Below are 19827 nucleotides of genomic sequence, written 5' to 3' on the forward strand. Positions count from 1 at the left end.
GGGGTACGATTAACGATCCTAGGAGGCATCGAAAACCATCAGACTCTAGAGAAAAGACAAAATCCGGGGATGCAACCTGTGATGATGGAGCGAAGTTGATGAAGGAGAAGGAGACCTTTAGTTTTGCGATGCCAGGGAGTGGATTAGAGCCAGGCAGGGACGGTTGCGCCCTGAGAAGGCGAAAGACAGAGTTTTCCTTTCGAGAGAGCACGAGGCGGGGATGATAAGAATAATAATAATAGCGAGTGAACGGTAGGCATCGCTGCGGAAGACAGACTGGCAGGCGGCGGATTCGCGATGGTTAGAGGGATCGTATCGCTTCTGTGCCGTTTGTTTTAAAGTTCCTGGAATACTCAATCGACTAGGTAGTCTAGTTCCAATAAGACGGTTGTGTTCAAATAAAACGGTGGCACCAGCCAAATTGGGGAATGAATGGTCGAGAGCACTGGGACGGGGAACCTGGGAATTCAGCCTCAGAGGGTTTTGCAGTTGGTCCCCGCGGTCGGTCGGTGCTCTAGTTAAGTTGGTTAAGTTGGTGTAACTGAGCGCCTGAACACGAGATCCCAAAAGCAAGAGAGTTGATCTGCAAGCCCGAGGCCCATGCCATCAGTAACCCTCTGATTAGTGAGAGCAGACCCGAAGTTCGCCAATTGGCATTACGTACCAGGTTTGGGAGGTTTAGGAAGCCCTGGCCAAACTTTAGGGGAGGCCGAGGCGGGCGCACCGCCAATAACCAGCAACCACGGGTACCAGAATGCTTCGTGCCCTCACCACCAGAAGCACGGATCCATCGAGAAGCCCAGCTGTCCGGGCCCGAGCGCAGAGCACGACCTCGTCACTGGCCCAGAAGCGAGGCCAGCTGCAGGAAGAAGTAAGCGATGCTCCTCACTTGCATCATCCAGGCAAATCAATACGGCTCTCTTCATTCCTGACACCTGCACGTTCCCAGCCTGCGGGCCCGGCGGTGTGGTTGTTGGGAGCTCTGCTAATCCGTATTGTCTGATGATTCTGATTCTGATTTTGATTCTGGGTGTTGAGCTCGCGTCCGCCTTCCACCAGCTGGAACATGACGTCGTAAGGCTCTTTCCTCCAAAATATCTCGTAATGCGCGTCTGTCACCCGTACAGGAACTATGTAGCTCTGGCCCTTATGCCTTTCTTGGGTGCAATCTCTCTTTATTCTGCACTTATCGTCGTCCTTTACTCTTGAGAAAGCTCAATCACTACCTAGGTACCATAATAGCCTTTATCTTCGCCTTCCCCTTATCTGTGAGCCTATCCCACTTTCTAGAAAATACCTCTTCAAGGGAGTAGAATACATCCAATATCTTATAGTTACTGCTTGAACGTGTTGTCTAAGTTCTGCATCTTACTGCGAGTCGTCTACTATATAGTGTCCCACGGCTTTCTAGTCATTGGCATCACCGATATAGGTCGGAGTCGGCGGGATTGATCTCAGAGAGACGGCTACTAGCTCTATTTTAGCTGTAGGTATTATGTTATCCACGACTTCGAATTCAAACCTTGAAGGCACCGCCTTTGCGTTTCTTCTATGCTACACGCAGATGATGACGCTCCCTCAAGAGTCAGACCTTCTCAACAAAGGTCGGCCTCTTCTTATCCAGAATCATGTGCGGGGTAGGTCCGGAACCGACTCGGAAACTCGGCAACACCCCATTCTGCTTCCCATTACTCCAGACACGAGTACACTCGTCGGGCCGTTATCTGCTCTACAGGGATCTTGGTGGACCCAAGACTTGGGACTACAGCGAGGAAGCAGAGGGGGCTACTAATAATGGGAGGATCGAACAGCCTGCGGGAGTAGGAGAGAAGCATGGTCGAACTAACAATCCACTTCATCAGCTGTCATTCTTATCGGAGGGGTCGCTTTGCGAGGACGTGCAGACGACATTGGCGGACTGAATACCATGATTGTGAGCTCCAATCCATTGAACATGTCACTGGACAGCAACTAAATGTGAAGGGTGGTGTGCTTTCTCCATCTCTCCACAACGCTTTCAATCCTCGACAGAGGGGTCGCAAGATGCCAAGGCGATGAGACGTCGCTGGCGACGCGAGAATCATCTTGATTTTGGACTGGCTCATCTCGATATAATCAGCACCGACGAAGAAAATTGACCCCATCACCCCATCACAATGTTAGCTTGACCTGGCTGCACCTCAACGACCTTGCCATTCTCGACATATACTTCCTCCCAGCCAATGAGGATCTGTGTCCTCGGCACGTCTGCGAACTTTAATTCGTCCTGGACAACAACTTCCTGGTAGTAAGGATCCTTTTGTGCCTCATCAAAACACGACAGAGATGGCATCAACAATTCCACGAAACCGTCATACTCGGCTATGCTAGCTTGGCTAAGGCCGGGCACTGATTTGGCTTGCTCCCGCACCGAGGACGGGGTATGGTACTATCACCGACCCAGTCAGCACGAACTGGAACGATGGGCATGTAGCAGACCTGTGTATACTTCAAGATTCCGTGCCGTGCTAACCAGTCCTGAACAAGAGGTACATGCTTTGTTGTCCAGTACGAGTGGAACTCATCCTCTGAGAGTTCCGGCTTGCGATAAACCAGGATGGTGAACCGTAGAAGGCGCTGTTTGCTTGCCATGCTTCTTGAATTGGTCAGTTCTGTGATGTTCGAACGATCGAAAGGTTGCACAATCTTGAGAACAGCGCAGGGCTAATGCACCTTTTGTTACAGCACAGTAACCCAGAGTCCAGGCCCCAAGTCGAGCTTAGCGGACCATGCAAAGAGATAGCACCTAACTCAATTTCTTTCAGTAAGCTTTTGAGAACTCCGTTAACGTGGCACAATCACAACCAATTCAATATTGGTTGCATGACCCGCAGAGACTTGCCCAGTATCATCTTTTCAATAGGTCACGACATAACTTATCATGGCGCAGATACTACTAATGGGCATAGAAGAAGAACCGGGAATGCAGCTAAGAGGAGACCGGAAGAAGATGTATAGCCTCCGCGGATGCGACCAGGGTCGCTTGGATGGTTCAAGTACCACCGACGACCTCTCGGTACTTGTTGTGTTGTTGGTGCATGTGAGTGCTCCGCTATCGAAACTCTACCCATAGGCTCCACGTGTTCATGCATAAACACTTGCTGCAAGAATTGCGTTACTAGTTCTCTTGTGAGCCAATGGCGCAGACTCCATCTGTCAAAGATACATATACTTAATGACATGCAGCCGCCAATAAGGTGATGCCTTCAGCGCTATGTGGTAAAGGGGCCGAGGCTTAGCGACATCTTGCCTTTCTCCCACCTCATAGGCATGCACTGCTTCCTGTCTCAATCCAAATACTTATACTTTTCATCTTCCAGCTTTGGCTCAAGCTCGTTTTGGCGTATTGCGAGCAGAAGCGCATCAATCCTTCCTCGGTATTGCTGAGGGTCTGGATTCAATATGGCGGCCTCTGCGACGCCTCAGTTCCCTTCTCCTAATGGAGACTCATCTAACATGCCAATCGCTGTTGTTGGCATAGGTGCTCGTTTTTCAGGAACCGCTTCAGATCCAGAAAAGTTTTGGGACCTGCTTGCCGAGTGTAGAAGCACCAGTACACCTGCACCCAAAGACAGATTCAATGCGGATGCTTACTATCACCCTGACTATGATCATGCCGGCACTTGTGTGACACGGAATGGTCATTTTATGACTTCAGATATTTCTGAGTTTGACGCTCCTTTCTTTTCCATCACAGCGAATGAAGCCAAGTCAATGGACCCTCAGCAAAGGCTTGCCATGGAGGTTGCGTATGAAGCATTTGAAAATGGTAAGCAGATTATGCTAGTCTTGTGTATTGTGGACGTCGGTTGATATCATATGTGCAGCTGGAATGCGTCTCGAAGACATTATTGGTTCGAACACCTCTGTCTACATGGGGACGTGCACACAGGACTACTACGACCTGCTGCTTAAGGATTCCGAACCAACAACCATGCATGCCGTGACTGGTATCAGCAAGTCACTTTTAGCCTGTCGCTTGTCTTGGTTCTTCGATTTCAGAGGTCCGGCCCTGACGATCGATACAGCATGTTCGTCTGCTTTGGTTGGAGTTCACCTTGCCTGCCAGAGTTTACGTACTGGAGAGAGCCAGACGGCCCTTGTCGCTGGCACCAACTTGATTTTTGCCATAGACACCATGGTCTCGATGTCAGCTATCCATGCTCTCAGTCCAGATGGCCAGTGCTACAGCTATGACCACAAAGCGAATGGTTACGCCAGAGGTGATGGCATTGCAGCACTTGTTCTTAAACCTCTTGAAACAGCTCTCAAAGATGGTGATGTTATTCGTGGTGTAATACGTGGTTCAGCCGTAAATCAAGACGGTGGGGCTTCTGGTGTAACGCTTCCAGTTGCTGCAGCACAGGTAGACTTGGTCAACACGGCATATCGAAACGCCGACCTTCCCCAAGACCAGACCGCATATTTTGAGGGCCACGGAACAGGTACAGTTGCAGGTGATCTACAAGAAACCACTGCAATAGCAAAGACTATTGGTCGATACCGCTCCAAAGAGAGTCCACTCTATATTGGCTCCTCTAAGACGAATATTGGACACATTGAAGGCGCAAGTGGACTGGCTGGGCTCATCAAGGTCATTTATTCTCTGGAGAAGGGTATGATTGTTCCGAATGTCGCATTTGAGCATCCACCGTCCTCGATGTCGTTCGATGAATGGAACCTCAAAGTCGCGACAGAACTGGTACCTTGGCCACTCGATGGATTACGTCGTGCGAGCGTCAATGGCTTCGGGTTTGGTGGAACAAATGCCCATGTCATTGTCGATGATGCTTATCACTTCCTGAAACAACATGGTCTCAAAGGAAACCACAATTGCGTGTACAGTGATCCCAGCAGCTCACCTCAGTCTAATGCCGACTCAGGAGTCGGTATGGGATCATCCATTGATTTGTCTGAAGAAAGCCAGTTGCCAGAAAAATTGGACGCCGGTTCAAGTATCAAGCAGGGTGCCCTGAACACTCAGCCAAGACTACTTGTATGGTCGTCGGGAGAGAAGAAGAGCCTCGACCGGACATTCACAAACCTCGCCGAGTATCTGAGCCAAAAGGCTGCTGCTAATACCAAACCGGAAGTCATCGATAGGCTGGCGTTCACACTTGAAAAGCGAAGAAGTATTTTCTCTTGGAGGACGTTCTCTATTGTATCGTCGTTTCAAGATGCTGTGGCTCAGCTGACTGAGACTCTGGCAGTACCGGTCCGAGCCAAACAATCACCAAATGTTGCATTTGTATTTACTGGGCAGGGCGCGCAGTGGTTTGCTATGGGTCGCGAGCTCCTCTCCTATAAAGTCTTCTTTGAAAGCCTCTCAGCTTCAAATCAGGTGCTGCAATCTTTGAATTGTCCCTGGTCTCTCTTGGAAGAGTTGGCCAAGGACGAAAAGCATTCCAGAATCAATGAAACAGATGTTAGTCAAGCCTGCTGCACGGCTTTGCAACTGGCCTTGATTGAACTGCTACGCTCATGGAATGTCTTACCGAAAGTTGTCATTGGCCACTCAAGCGGGGAGATCGCTGCAGCGTATGCTAAAGGTGCCATCAGCCATACTTACGCTATGAAAGCAGCATATTACCGTGGAGTGGTTGCGTCGAAGCTGAGTGAAAAAATTCCAGGCTTGAAATTAGGTATGCTTGCTGTTGGTCTTGGTGAAGGGCAGATCGGACCTTACCTGGAGCGAGTCAAGGACAAAATTACCGTCGCTTGCTACAACAGCTCATCAAGCTTGACCCTGTCCGGTGAAATAAGCAGCCTAGAGGTGATCGAGGAAGCCTTAAAACTGGAGTCCATATTCGCTCGCAAACTGAAAGTGGACATCGCTTACCACTCTAATCATCTCAAGCAAGTGTCCGACGAATACCTTAGCTCCATGGGTGAAGAGCAACCACTTTCGGATGGAGATGACGTTATGATGATTTCGACTGTCACAGGCCTTCCTATTACGAATTCAATGCTCACTCCATCTTATTGGGTGAGTAACTTGCTGTCGCCAGTGAAGTTCGATCAAGGGATGCGGACGCTTCTGAAGGGCCGACCCGCCATTGACCTATTGGTCGAGATCGGACCACATGGAGCACTTCAAGGGCCTTTGAAGCAGATTCTGTCAGACGTAGGTCTTACGGTCCCTGCTAATTCTCTGCTGCATAGGAAACGTGATGCAGCTATTTCCACGTTGGAGGCCGTGGGTTCCCTTTGGCAGCATGGCATTACTGTCGACCTGAGCCTCGCAAACTTCCCAGACAGCACTCAGTACGATGCATCAACACCGTTGGTTGACCTCCCACCATACGCATGGAACCACGAAAACAGTTACTGGTGTGAATCGTCCATATCACGAGACGTGCGTTTCCGAGAGAACCAGCGACATCATTTACTAGGTTGCCTTATCCCTGGAAGTGTGCCGCACACCCCTCTCTGGAGAAATATAATTCGGGTGTCGGAGAGCCCTTGGGTTCAGCATCACAAGATTCAGGGAACCATTCTGTATCCTGCCGCTGGCCTAATCGTCATGGGAATCCAAGCCATGTGGGAGTATGCGGGACATCCTGCTGACATCGACGGATTTGAACTCCGAGACATCAAGATTGGACGAGGTCTAGTTGTGCCTGACGATGCCACTGGTGTCGAGACCAGTCTCCAACTCACGCCAGTTAAAGTTGGAACAGCATCAAACAAGGTAGTTTGGCATGAGTTCACTGTCTACTCGAGATCAAGCAACGATATTTGGCAAGAACATTGTTCAGGCTCGGTTCGCTTGAAACATCAGCAGCAAGCAAATGCGCTCTTCAACGACGAAGATACTGTTGAGATCAACCAAATGAGACAAAGACATGCAGAAATTAAGTCACGTTGCACAAAGTCCGAGTATCCACGACAATTCTACGAATCATTGGCGACAATGGGATACCAGTATGGAAGTGTCTTCCGGGGCCTCACTGAGATCAAAAGTGGGTACATGGAAAGTAGCTGTATCGCCGAGGTTCCAGATACAAGAGCCGTCATGCCATTTGACTATGAACTACCGCATATCGTTCACCCTGCATTCCTCGATAGCATTTTCCATATGCTGTTACCATCTCTTATGCCGGACGGCATGCACATGAGTACTGTGGGAGTCCCTACCTTTTTCGAATATATGTACGTCAGTGCCGGTATTAGCAGAACGCCAGGAGACAAGGTTGTTGGGTATTCGGAGGCTATACCTCCTCTCAGTAGAGAAACTCACGGCAATCTGGTGGTAGCTGATGCTGAGTTTACCAAGCCAGTTATTATCGTCAATAACCTCACCTGCACGGCGGTGGCGTCGGCAGGCCAATCAGAAATGTGGTCTCGCAAGCTTGGTAGTAGGCTCGAGTGGAAGACAGATGTCGATGAGCTGAAGAAAAGTATGCCACCTCTTGAAGTCAGCAGTACAACGACTGAACTTGTGGCAAGCAATCCACAGGTCGCTGAAGAGCTTGATTTTGCTGGTTTCACCTATGCCAGACGAGTTCTGGAAGGCATAGCGCCAGAACAAGTTGCCTCGCTAAAGGAACATCATAAACTATTCTACCAGTACTGCCAACACAATTATGAGCTCGCTTCACAACAAAAGCTTCCTCTTCAAAGCAGCCGCCTCGACTGGATGAATCCTTCCAAGGATGTGGAGCAGGAAATATTGACTCGTGTTGCAACAACCACCAATGATGGCCGATTATTGTGCCATCAAGGCGAGCATCTCGTCGACATCCTTCTTGGGAAGAAGGAACCCCTAGAGATCATGATGCAGGACAATCTCCTTGATGCGTATCACGGCCATCACCTTGGTTGGGAGATTGCACACCAGTACTTGGCTGAATATGTGGATCTACTGGCGCACAAGAACCCAGACTTGAAACTCCTCGAAATTGGCGCTGGAACTGGCGGAACCACATTTCCTATACTACAGAAACTGGGTGGTGACAACGGCGAGTCGCCTCGCATGCGCTCTTATTGCTACACTGATATTACCACAGGCTTCTTTGAAGCTGCTGGTGAGAAGTTTGCGCCATGGTCTGCCTATCTCGACTTCCAGAAGCTGGACATCGAACAGGACCCTACCGAGCAAGGATTCGAGGCCAGCGGCTACGATGTGATCATTGCTTCAAATGTTCTCCATGCAACCAGATCAATGGATGAGACCATCGGAAATGTCAACAAACTACTCAAACCAGGTGGCAAGCTCATCTTGTATGAAATCACCAACCCGCTTCAGAGAGTATGCATGATTTTTGGCACACTGCCAGGATGGTGGGCGGGTGCAAACGAAGGAAGGCGGCTATCGCCCTGCTTTACAGAGAAACAGTGGGATGAATTGCTTCTCTCCAACGGCTTCAGTGGGATTGATGTCTCAGCACGTAGCATGCCCAGAAACGAGGAGTATATGCAAAGTTTCATGGCCTCGACCAAGAATCTCATCGATTCTGAGATGAATCTTCCTGCGGAAGTGTTTATCATTCACCCCGAAAACTCCGAGTCAAACAAACATTTGAGTCGGAAGTTGACAGAGGCTTTGCAAACAATTGGTGTGCAGACATCATGTCATACCTTGTATGACGCTTTGAATGTGGGTGTAGCGAAGAAGTTTTGTATCTTTGCATTGGAGGCACAGAACCCATGGCTTGATGATGTTGATGCAGAAGCGTTTAAGAATTTGCAAGACTTGATAATTCGATCTCGACGGCTTTTGTGGCTCACAAAGGGTGCAACAGATGGTCAATCGCCAGCTTCAAGTCTCATCACTGGGCTTAGTCGAACAATACGAGCCGAGAACCCTGGGCTCATCCTCACCACTCTCGATCTTGATCCGTGCTGGAGCTGTGATGATGAGCGCAACATCGAGGCAATTCTCAGAGTATTCCAAATTTCTTGCGAAGACAAGGTGGAATCGGACCCGGATTGGGAGTATTCTATTCGAAATGGAGTACTACATATCCCAAGGTACATCGAAGATATGCCCACTGACAATATGCTCCAAGCCATGACAACTCAATGCGAGCCAGTTCTTGGTCCTCTGAAGCAACAAGGGCGTGCTTTAAAGCTTGAGATGGGAGCACCAGGGATGCTCAGCACATTTAGATTCGCCTCAGACAAGATATCAGCCGATCCGCTGGCAGAAGACGAAATAGAGATCGAGGTCAAGGCCACCGGTCTGACCCCAAGAGATGTCCTCATTGCCACTGGTCAAGCATCACTTGATGAGCTAGGGTCTGAGTGTAGTGGAGTCATCACCAAGGTCGGCACCTCTGTCGAAAAGTTCAAGCCTGGTCAGAGGGTTGTAACATGGCAACGCCGTGAGGGATGCCTGCGGACCCATCTTCGAGCACCAGAATCTTTCGTCTTTGAGTTGCCTGACAACTGCTCATTTGAGGCCGCTGCGTCTCTTCCATCTGCATTTGCAACAGCATTGTATTCATTGTCGGAGCGGGCGAGGCTACAAAAGGGTCAAAGCGTGCTCATCCACAATGGTGCCTGCGCTGTGGGCCAGGCAGCGATCATGGTGGCTCAGCATCTCCAAGCAGATGTGTTTGTGACTGTCTCCAACATCGAAGAGCAGTCTGTTGTCGAAAAATATAATATCCCGAGCGATCGTATCCTGAACGCTAGCGATGCGGGCTTCGTGAAGGGAGTTAAGCGCCTTACAAATGGTCAAGGGATGGACGTGGTTGTGAACTCACTAACAGGCGAAGCACTTCGTCAAACTTGGCATTGCGTTGCTTCATTCGGTCACTTTATCGAGGTTGGCCAAGAAGATATCCTCGGAAATACGGGTCTGGACATGGCACCGTTCAGCCATAACATCACGTTCGTTGGTGTAAATATGATTGAGCTTTGCCGCAAGCGAGAAAAGCTTGCCGCTTCGCTCTTTGATTCCGTTTGGCAACTGTTGAGTCAAGGACATATCAAACCGCTCCATGCCGTTTCCACTTTCAAATATTCACAGATGGAGGATGCTTTCAACGCTGCCAGATCTTCATCCCAATATGGTAAGGTAGTTGTGACGGTTGAGGAAGACGATGAAGTTATGGTAAGTTGTGCCCGACCCACGGCTGTAGGACAATACTAACATATCTCAGATCATGCCTCAGGCTGTCCAAGCTTTGAGCTTGAATCCAGATGCCAGTTACGTACTTGCCGGTGGTTCTGGTGGCATCGGACCCTTCATCTCGGCATGGCTGGCCGATCATGGAGCAAAGAACATCATCGTTCTATCCCGCTCAGGCATCAAGAGTCCCGAGGCGACCGAGGTCTACAATGCGCTTGGCGTTCGTGGAGTTTCAATAGCAGATATACACTGCGATATTACTAACAGGTCTGATGTGGCGGCAGCCGTGAAAGAGTGTCAGGAGAAGATGCCTCCCATCAAGGGCGTCATAATGGGAGCGGTAATGTTAAATGACTCCGTCTTTGACAATATGACATATGAAAATTGGAGAAACTGCCTCGACCCGAAGGTACGAGGGACGTGGAACCTGCACAACGCGATGCCGAAAGATATGGACTTTTTCGTATGCCTATCGTCCATCGCAGGTTGCGTAGGCAATCGCGGTCAGGGCAATCATGCTGCAGGTAAGCTCACCCATTAGGTCTTTTGTTTACATACTGAATTCTGGCTAACACTATTACCAGAGAGTACTTACCAAGGCGCCCTCATGCAGCATCGCCACAACCTAGGGTTGCCAGGGTGTAGTATTGACATAGGAACAATTCTGGGGGTCGGTTGGATCGCCGAGAACATTGAAGCGGCTGCAATGGCATACCTGAGGTCAATCCAGTATCTCGGTATGAGACTCGACGAGCTCTTGCTACTGATCCAAGCGGCTATCACAGGGTACACCACCGAAGGCTGCCATACTCCCACAGTGCTTGCAGCAGGGCTGGGAACTGGAGGCTTGGTGTTGCAGAATGACACTGATCCCCCGTTCTGGTTCGACGATGCTAAATATCGGCACCTCAGAATCCTTGGTACGCATCTAGAAAATGCTGGTGGTGATGAGGACGGAGGCTCTATCCCGGTTTCCACCCAGCTGAAGGCTGTTACTTCAATCGAGTCGGCCACTGACATCGTCCTCACGGCGATCACGAACAGACTGGCCAAGCAGTTACTCATGCTGTCTGACGACTTGGACGCTTCAAAGTCCATCGGCAGATTGGGTGTGGACAGCTTGATTGCTGTAGAGCTCCGGAACTGGATGTTTAGAGAGCTTGGCTCTGATGTGGGAATGTTTGAGATACTGGGAGATGAACCGATGTCCAATATCGCCGCCAAGATTGCCGGAACCTCAAAGTTTTTGCCCAAGAGTTTGGTCGAGGCTGGGGAAGGCAAAGACACAGAGGAGGCCAATACTTTTGATGTTAAAGGCCCGATTACTTCGAGCCACTTCCCAGAGCTCTCCTGAAGTCCACTTGGGTGTTGTTGTCTATGAGGCGCACAATTACGGAAGCAATAATAATGTCTAGTGTTTTTAGTCTTATAACTTCGTTGCCTATGGTGGAATTTCCTTGGTAGGAGACTAGAAACTTGTTCCTGGGCTAACTATTCATATGTATGAGAAACATCAAACTATGCTATCTTATCAGAACCCTCAGCTTCAAATCTCACCTATGGGTAATCGTGCTTGAGATTCACGTATCTAATCAGTCCTTTTGGAAGTATATTTCGGTGTACGGATTGGATTCCTCTGGGTTTTCCCCAACTCCAACCCTCCGGGAGCGTCCGCTCCAGAGGATCACTAATTTCTTTGCGATATCGAGACCGGTCTCCTTTCGATTCGTACCTGCGGTGATGAGACTGTGGTCAGTCCTCCAGAGCAATTATTCTGATGGACAAAGATAGACCGGGGTGACTGACCTCAGGTGACGTAGCCATAGTCGTAATCTACAGACAGGAGTTTCCTGAAGGATGGGTGTGCGAACAAGAGGGATTACGTGGGCGGAAAGGAAGCCCTTGTCCTTTGGCAGTAAAGTAGCTAAAGATATTGTGAAGAAATGACAAAAACCAAAATCAGAGGGACGGAAGCCACAGAATGTGAAAGACAGATATCGGTGAGGACAACGAGACAGCGGATGATATTCCAGCATGTCCAGATAGGCCCACAAATATGTATAACTAAGTCCAATAAGTATCTCCAATGGCTGTCAAAAGTCTGGCTACATGGTAGGATCCTCCTGTCGCAAGGGTGAGTTGCTGAATCCCCGGCAATTGACCCACGATGGGATTTCGAAATGGGGTGAGAAGATCACAATTTGCATGGTAAGAACTCTCCAATTGACATAGCAGTTGACATTACTTGGGTTTACTTGATAGCTGAAGGAATGAAAATTATAATGCATCAAAAATCGCATTCATTGGACAATAAATGGTTGTGTTGTACTAATTGCAGCCCGGTATGCATCATTTTCAAAGGATATGTACCTAAGTACTTAGATATTATCCATTAAGCTTTTGTAAGTAAATAGATTCAGCTTCATTTAAATATCCCCGCACGCCCACCTTTTCCCCAGCCCACGCCTTGCCATCTTCGTCCCCAAGAGCTCTTTGGCGGTTGGGATCCAGACTGTGATGTCTACTCGCTTTGATACTGACATGTCCTCCAACCCTTTCGTATGCGAAATCTGCAAGAAGACATACACTCGTTCCGATCATCTCGTGCGCCACTACCGTACACGTGAGGAATTCCGACTAGAGAGAACGACAAATGAGCTGACAGTGAGTAGATACGAGAGAAAAGCCATTTACGTGCAGGATCTGTGGGAAAGCTTTCGCGAGGCGGTACCACTAGTCGTCCCTGTGCAGATGAGAGCCATGACCTAACAATACTTTGTTAGTGATCTTCTGATTCGTCACAGCAACTTACATGGTGACGATGAACAACGCCGTGAGATTCTGTCTGGGACCAACAAGCAAAGGACAAGAGTTGCATGCCTTGCTTGCGCTGCGGCAAAGTTACGATGTAGCGACACTCGTCCCTGTGAGCGCTGTACATCGAGGGGGATCTCTTGTGACAAACCCACATCCTCGCCGAATACTCAGGGGCATTACAGTCCACATGCACTCTCGTCCGCGAATGAGGGGCTATTTGCAGAGAGCTCGAATCATGCAGCGTACGAGGATCAACCAGAACAACAGCATCATGATTTTGGACATAAGCAAACAGGACCAACAGTCCCACAGCCAGTTCAGAGTTCCGGAAGCATGGCATTTGAATCTCATAATGCTCAATCTATTCTTACGAACCAGGTACCAGAAGAGGTGATAGTTCACGGGGATCTCAGTATGTCCAATTTTGCCGATCAGGCCTTGACTAATGATCTCTAGACAGTGGTACTTACAATGAGGCCTCAGACCCATTCTTCAGTTTAGAAGGACGATTTGATGACATTCTGATGGGAAATTTTCTCAACGACATTGTTAATGCCGAATACTCTGACCACGATTTCCCTAATAATGGCACGGAAATGTTTCCAGATGTCTTGCACGTTGGTTTTGGCGAATATGAACCGTATCCTGGTTCAATATTCGGATATATGCCTGTACCTGCTACCACTGCTCTACAACCGAGTGCAACAGGGAATCCGAATCGCTTCACTGGAACACATAGCGGGATTGAAACACCAGCAGTACGCAAGGAAGTTCACGCTGGTGAGCAAGCTTTCAGAGAATCTATGTGGCTTTGGGATCCTTCCATGGAGGATAGCAGCTTGTCGGACCAAATACACCTGACTTTGCCTGGAAATGAGTCTATCGAAGATCACCAAACCCGACGGACAGATTCAGAATCTCAGATATCTGCAGTGAGCCGCGACAAACTCCTCTTAATGATCATAGGGACCTGCGAAACCCGAGTCCAACGTCAAGTAGTTGCATCTTTTCCGTCAACACACTTTCTCTCTTCGCTACTTGTCGATTTCAAGATTCGACACCATCATCAAATCTCGCCCTGGATTCACTTCGCCTCGATTGATCTAGAGAATGAATGCGAGGAATTTGTGGCAGCCTTAATCTGTGCTGGTGCTGTTGACTCGAAGAGACCCAAGGTTCGCAGACTTGGTATGGCACTGCAGGAAGCAGCTCGACTCGCGATATCGAAGAGATTCGAGGGCGATAACAGAATGCTTCGAGACTTACGTACAATGCAGGCGTTTCTCCTTGTGCTCAACGTAGGTCTCAACAGCGGATCTCGCCGAAAAGTTGAGATCGCGGAAAGCTATACGTTGAATCTAATTACCATGCTTCGAAGAGGAGGTCGGTTTCGGGATAAATGGAAAGGTCGCCCCGAGTCAAATGATGAAGACGAGAGTCAAGACCTCGTGGTTCGATGGAAGAGATGGGTGGAGGAAGAGTCCTTCAAAAGGCTCGTCTACCACGTACTTTTTCAGGATGTACAAACATCTGCAGCGCTATACCGTCAACCACTCACTTCATACTCGGAAATCAACTTGCCCATGCCATGTGCTTCTCAACTCTGGCAAGCAAAGTCGGCTGAGGCGTGGTGGCAAGAGGTATTGAAAAGGCAGCATGGCCCACCCAATCCCCCAGTTACTCTTCCAGATTTCCTGCAGAATCCCGGATTGTTAGATCTCCACAAAATAAAGATCGACCTCCAGATGAGCTTGAGGATCATGGTTGCCAACTTCTGGCTGCGAGTATGGCAGTCAATCCAGATGAGGCCATTCTCCACTCCTGGCGACCCGACCTCACGCCTTGCGACTATCAATCTACCTCACCAACAGCTTGTGACAGCCGCTGAGGATTTGACTGTCAGGTTCTCACAAGGTTCAGTTTCGATGCATCCGTCGGTAAAATTGATGTTGGAGATTGGGTGGATGCATCTCCACGTCTCGCTCGAGGACATTCAACAGCTCGCAGGAAACGAGGGTGAGGAAAGGGCTCGTAAAGCCGCCTCACGCCTTCGGACATGGATCACGCTTCCCGAAGCTCGCCATGCCCTGTTTCATGCCGGCCAAGTCGCCAGAGCGGCAGCCGAGTGCCCACCAAGCTATCTGCGCGGTGTTCACGCCGTCATGGTCTACCATGCAAGCCTGACCATGTGGGCCTATGCCCTTTTAGCCACCAGACAGAGTACCTCGCAGGCCGTGTACCGTACGCACATTCATGATTTCGACGATGAGCAACCGATTGTCTGGCTTGACGGAGAGGAGACTCCCGAATTGAGACGCTTTGTTCTTCTTGGGAATGGCACTCCTTGCATACGAAACTATTCCGGCGGCATTTCCCAGGGGAGAAGCAATGAGATCACCGCGGTACCGCTCACAGATGCAGCAAACGTCATGACGAGTATCGCCGGCCTATTGTCGAGCCGCAATGAAAGCGAGCAGTACTGCATCCCTATCGCGAGTTATTTGGGCGGGTTGATGGATACCCTGGCCAAAGCCTCTGCGGCGATGAAACTTTCACGGTAGGAAGGCAAGCTTTGATACATATGTAACATTCCTTGCCAATGGGACTTTGAAGTCATTTATGTGCCCTTTAGCTCGTGTTCCTTTGTGCTGCATCCTACCCCGAAATGGCCATGAAATGTTTCAAGCTGCAATTTACTCCTCTCATCGCGACGTCAGCCTCAAGGCTCTTGCATTTCTCAAGGACGCCACTGGAAACCAGGGTGCTTCCAATCCAAGTCAGCTACTTGCAATTGCGACAAGCCTCTGATTTTCTCATGCACATCCACCTGTGCACGCTTTTTGTTGTTCATCTTCATCCAAATACCTAGTCCGATGCCAGTAATCAGTACCATTACTTGCGCACCAAGGTTTAGTCCGTTGCCAATAGGGAAATTGGGTGCATCAAAGGGCAAGAATGCCCACGAGGCAATCAATCCACCTATATTGCCGAACATCACGTTCGTACCGATGGCAGATGAGTGTGCTGTGTCGCTGACGACATTGGCCGAGACCTGTGCGTTACACAATGCACCTCCGTTGAAGGCACCAGTTACGATAATGAAGATGGCTCCATATCGAACTTTCGCGTTCTTGTTGGCGAGAAACATAATGTATCCCACCATACAGGGAATTGCACTGTACGTAATGATGACATTTCGACGGTCAGTTCTCCAAGCTAACAGTGCTGTGACAATGACGAATACTGCGCCAACAATATAGGGAGGGACAGTCATCAATTGTTGTCGAACCACAGTTTCAGTTGGGTAGATCGTACGAACGATAGTGGGCGCGAAGAAGGCGAGCCCCTGGACAGTAATGCATTCTAAGAGGAAAATCCATGATGTGGCCAGCGTAACAGGATTCAGAACACCTCGAAGGATTTTTGCTTTATCGAGTTTGTCGAGTACTTCCGTGGTGGCGATTCGCTCCGACTTTATTCGTGCGATCGCGAGTCGTTTCTCGTCCTCATTCAGCCACCTTGCAGTCTCGGGTCGATCAGTGAGAGTGAGAAAGCCAATGAGACCAAGGATGATTGTAATGATGCCTTCGATTGCGAAAATCATCTCCCATCGCTTGGTGCTTCCAAAGTTGCTAAGGGTCAAAATCCCTGAGGCCAAGAGTCCACCGAAAGCACCAGCCATTGGCGCCATGACGATATAGAGTGCCAGCCGAAACGCAAGTTCCGAGCGTCGATACCATCGTGAGAGGTAGTAGGCGATGCCTGGTAACATCCCAGCTTCAAAAATTCCAAGAAGGAATCTGACCCCACAGGCAGAATGGATGTCACGGACAAAGGCAAAGCCAACGGTCACAATACCAAACGCCACTGTTGTGCCGGGTATAAACCAACCTGGCCCTAACCACTTACACGCCATGTTGCATGGAATTTCGAAAATGGTATAGGAGATATAAAAGATCGAGATAACTTGGTTGAATTGATATCCTTTGAGGCCGAGGTCCTTCTCGAAACCAGCAAGTCGAGCATTGCCTAGGTCACCAGATGAGTATCAGACAACGCGTCAAGAGGCTCATTACTTAGGACATAGACACAACTCACCTATATTTGTTCTATCAATAAAACAAAACATGTAGAGCAGAGCGACAGTTGGCACAATATACAGGTCAATTTTGAGTCGCAGGCGTCGTTCCTCTGCCGGATCAAAGTGTACTAAGGGTTGACCATATCTATACAGACATAAGCATCAAAAAGAGAACGGGAAAAGAGGTACATACTCGTCCGTGGCTGCCTGGCCGGCCTCTACAGCTTTGAGGTCGGGCATGTCGCCGTCATCCCGAGGACCTTCTTCTATGTGAGAGGTGTGAGAATATTCTTTCGAAGCTTGGACAGGGCTGGCCATGGTGTCTGGTGTGGGATGATGGATGAGTTGTCAAGTTCTCCATAGAGATCAGCGCGGATTCGCTTCACTTAAGTAGTATGCATCCCATCCCAGCCTTGAGCCTTCGGTTGGGTTCCCCATCATTCGGGTAAAGCACTCCACGGAGCATACGAAGAAATAACTCGAAATTCTGGGGTGCCGATGGAGAAGGAAGAGGACAAAGAAACCTGCGTTAACGATGGCCCAGCTGTAGCGCCAAGTACGGTCGGCAAGTGAAGTGGATATAGCTTGTGTCGTTCTATCGAATTGCCTATCTTCAGGACATGTATGTGAAAAGCTAAGGCCAGGGGCCAAGCCGGTATGTGGTGCACCACATCGGGGATGCCCACCTTGGCCCCTGGGATCACAACCTCTCCTCGGCCGCGATTTGCACACCCGAGAGTCAGTTTTGCATGTTTTATCGAGTTTACCGGGAACGTACTTTGATCCTCCTCACATTACTGGCAATTTGATATTTACCGTGGTCCTGGACCGAATCTAAGGCCGTAATACAGCATGGGGCCGATCAACCTTCCCCGCATACCCGGGGATTCTCGAGGAGCTGGAAGCATTCCGCCTGGCTAAATATTAATCGAGGCATTGGAAAGCACTCTTACCATCATCCTCGTGAGCCTCAATTCCGCTCACCATCTTCTATGCTCGACTAAGCTGGGGTATCACTTTCCAGTTGTTACAAAGGCCCGATCGTTCCCTTGCAAGCCCAGAATTCTAAGGACGCTTCTTTCCATTTCAAACAACCACAGCCAGTTTGAACATCCTGTCAACCATGCCGAACAGTCTGACGGTACTGTCCATTGGCCTGGTTTTGGCAGCGTACCTCGTTTACTCGATATATTGTCATCTAACATCTCCGCTGAAGTCCATACCAGGGCCATGGATAGCTCGTTTCACACGCGTATGGTACTTCATGCATGTACGATCTGGTCAATTTCACCACAAGAACATCGAATTACATGCCAAATATGGTCCCATTGTCCGAGTTGCTCCCAACATGTACTCAATCAGTGAGCCTGACAAAGCTGTTTATGGTATTGGATCTAAATTCGCGAAGAGCGATTGGTATGAAGGTTGGAAGCACCCGAGCCCAGATCGCTGGACCTTATTTCCCGATCGAGACATGAAGCGACACGCTGAAACGCGCAAGAGGTTCCAAAATCTCTACAGCATGAGTTCATTGGTGTCTTACGAAACTTATGTTGAAGAATGCATGGATATTTTCCTGAAGAAGATGAAATCTTTCAGCTCGTCTGACAAGTCGGTCGACATGGCTCATTGGTTTCAGTGCTATGCTTTCGATGTGATGGGAGACATCACCTATTCCGAGAGGTTCGGTTTCCTCGATAATGGTGAAGACGTTAATGGAACACTTGTCGCTTTGGACAACTCAATGGTTTATTCGACTTTGGTTGGCATATATGCCTGGGCACACCCATTTCTCTTTGCCATATTGGAAAAATTGCCTGGCTCTGGCGCCGCAGGCCGGACCTTCCTCATGAGATTTGTCCAGCAGAAAATCACAGAGAGGAACCATGCACGGACGGAAGTCAAAAAGGGTGAGAAGCAGCAGACCCGTGGCGATGATGAGAGCGCACCACAGGATTTCCTCGACAAGCTTTCTGATGCCCATGAGCGTGATCCCCAACGGGTAACCCCATACCACATATTCATGATGGGATTAAGCAATATTGTTGCAGGTAGCGACACAACAGCCGTGTCTCTGTCAAGTTGTCTTTATAACTTGGTCAAGCACCCGTCAACTTTGGCGAAGTTGAGGAAGGAGATCAAGGAGCATCAGTTGAGGAGGGAAACACCCAGCGAATGTCTCACTTTCAAAGAATCTCAATCCATGCCTTATCTTTTGGCAGTTATCAAAGAAGCCCTCCGTCTGCATCCTGCAACTGGTCTACCGCTTTGGCGTGTTGTTCCTGAAGGTGGAGCATACATTGCTGGTCATCAATTCCCAGCGGGCAGTGTTGTTGGTCTCAATAGCTGGGTCGCCCACTATAATCCAAGCGTTTTTGGAGCAGACGTGAACGTTTTCCGGCCGGAGAGATGGCTAGAAGTCGAGAAAGAGAAAGGGGAACAATATCAGAAAATGGAAGCTAATTATCTACCGGTACGTCCCCATTTACCGCTTATCTGGCTGCTGGTTGATCATATACTGACCTATATAGTTTGGACTTGGTTCGAGAACTTGTCTAGGACGACATATTTCTACATTGGAGATGTGTAAACTAATTCCTGAATTTGTGCATAAGTTCGATTTCGAACTAGATATGATGGGTGATAATTGGAAGACGATGAATTACTGGTTTGTCAAGCCAGTAGGTTTCCAGGTCTGGGTCAAACCAAAGATATGACTTAGAGCTCGGGATATCTTTTTCGGTCACAGTCAATACACTGTCAAAAGTCAGTCCATAATCAAGCCAGACGTTCACTTGGCTCCTGCTGTCAT

General features: G+C 49.1%; 5 protein-coding genes across 5 annotated transcripts; 3 read left to right on the top strand and 2 right to left on the bottom strand.

The window, feature by feature from the left end:
• Positions 1–2143: 2143 nt before the first annotated feature.
• Positions 2144–2631, bottom strand: LTR84_013017 (uncharacterized protein; the record flags this gene model as incomplete). Its single annotated transcript, XM_064856522.1, has 2 exons — positions 2144–2428; positions 2479–2631. 2 exons carry the CDS (start codon positions 2629–2631, stop codon positions 2144–2146), a joined length of 438 nt encoding a protein of 145 aa, XP_064707698.1.
• An 810-nt stretch (positions 2632–3441) lies between these two features.
• Positions 3442–11471, top strand: LTR84_013018 (uncharacterized protein; the record flags this gene model as incomplete). The annotated part of the gene is made up of 4 exons (XM_064856523.1): positions 3442–3808; positions 3867–10099; positions 10149–10641; positions 10702–11471. 4 exons carry the CDS (start codon positions 3442–3444, stop codon positions 11469–11471), a joined length of 7863 nt encoding a protein of 2620 aa, XP_064707699.1.
• A 1796-nt stretch (positions 11472–13267) lies between these two features.
• LTR84_013019 (uncharacterized protein) lies at positions 13268–15495 on the top strand (the record flags this gene model as incomplete). The annotated part of the gene is made up of 2 exons (XM_064856524.1): positions 13268–13346; positions 13391–15495. The coding sequence occupies 2 exons, from the start codon at positions 13268–13270 to the stop codon at positions 15493–15495; spliced, it is 2184 nt and encodes a 727-aa protein (XP_064707700.1).
• Positions 15496–15671: 176 nt separating this feature from the next.
• Positions 15672–17333, bottom strand: LTR84_013020 (uncharacterized protein; the record flags this gene model as incomplete). Its single annotated transcript, XM_064856525.1, has 3 exons — positions 15672–16963; positions 17033–17160; positions 17209–17333. 3 exons carry the CDS (start codon positions 17331–17333, stop codon positions 15672–15674), a joined length of 1545 nt encoding a protein of 514 aa, XP_064707701.1.
• Positions 17334–18138: 805 nt separating this feature from the next.
• On the top strand, positions 18139–19732 carry LTR84_013021 (uncharacterized protein; the record flags this gene model as incomplete). The annotated part of the gene is made up of 2 exons (XM_064856526.1): positions 18139–19488; positions 19547–19732. The coding sequence occupies 2 exons, from the start codon at positions 18139–18141 to the stop codon at positions 19730–19732; spliced, it is 1536 nt and encodes a 511-aa protein (XP_064707702.1).
• Positions 19733–19827: the final 95 nt, after the last annotated feature.

This window comes from Exophiala bonariae (genome assembly GCF_035927105.1).
Source record: "Exophiala bonariae strain CCFEE 5792 chromosome Unknown scaffold_9, whole genome shotgun sequence".
NCBI classification, from domain to species: domain Eukaryota; kingdom Fungi; phylum Ascomycota; class Eurotiomycetes; order Chaetothyriales; family Herpotrichiellaceae; genus Exophiala; species Exophiala bonariae.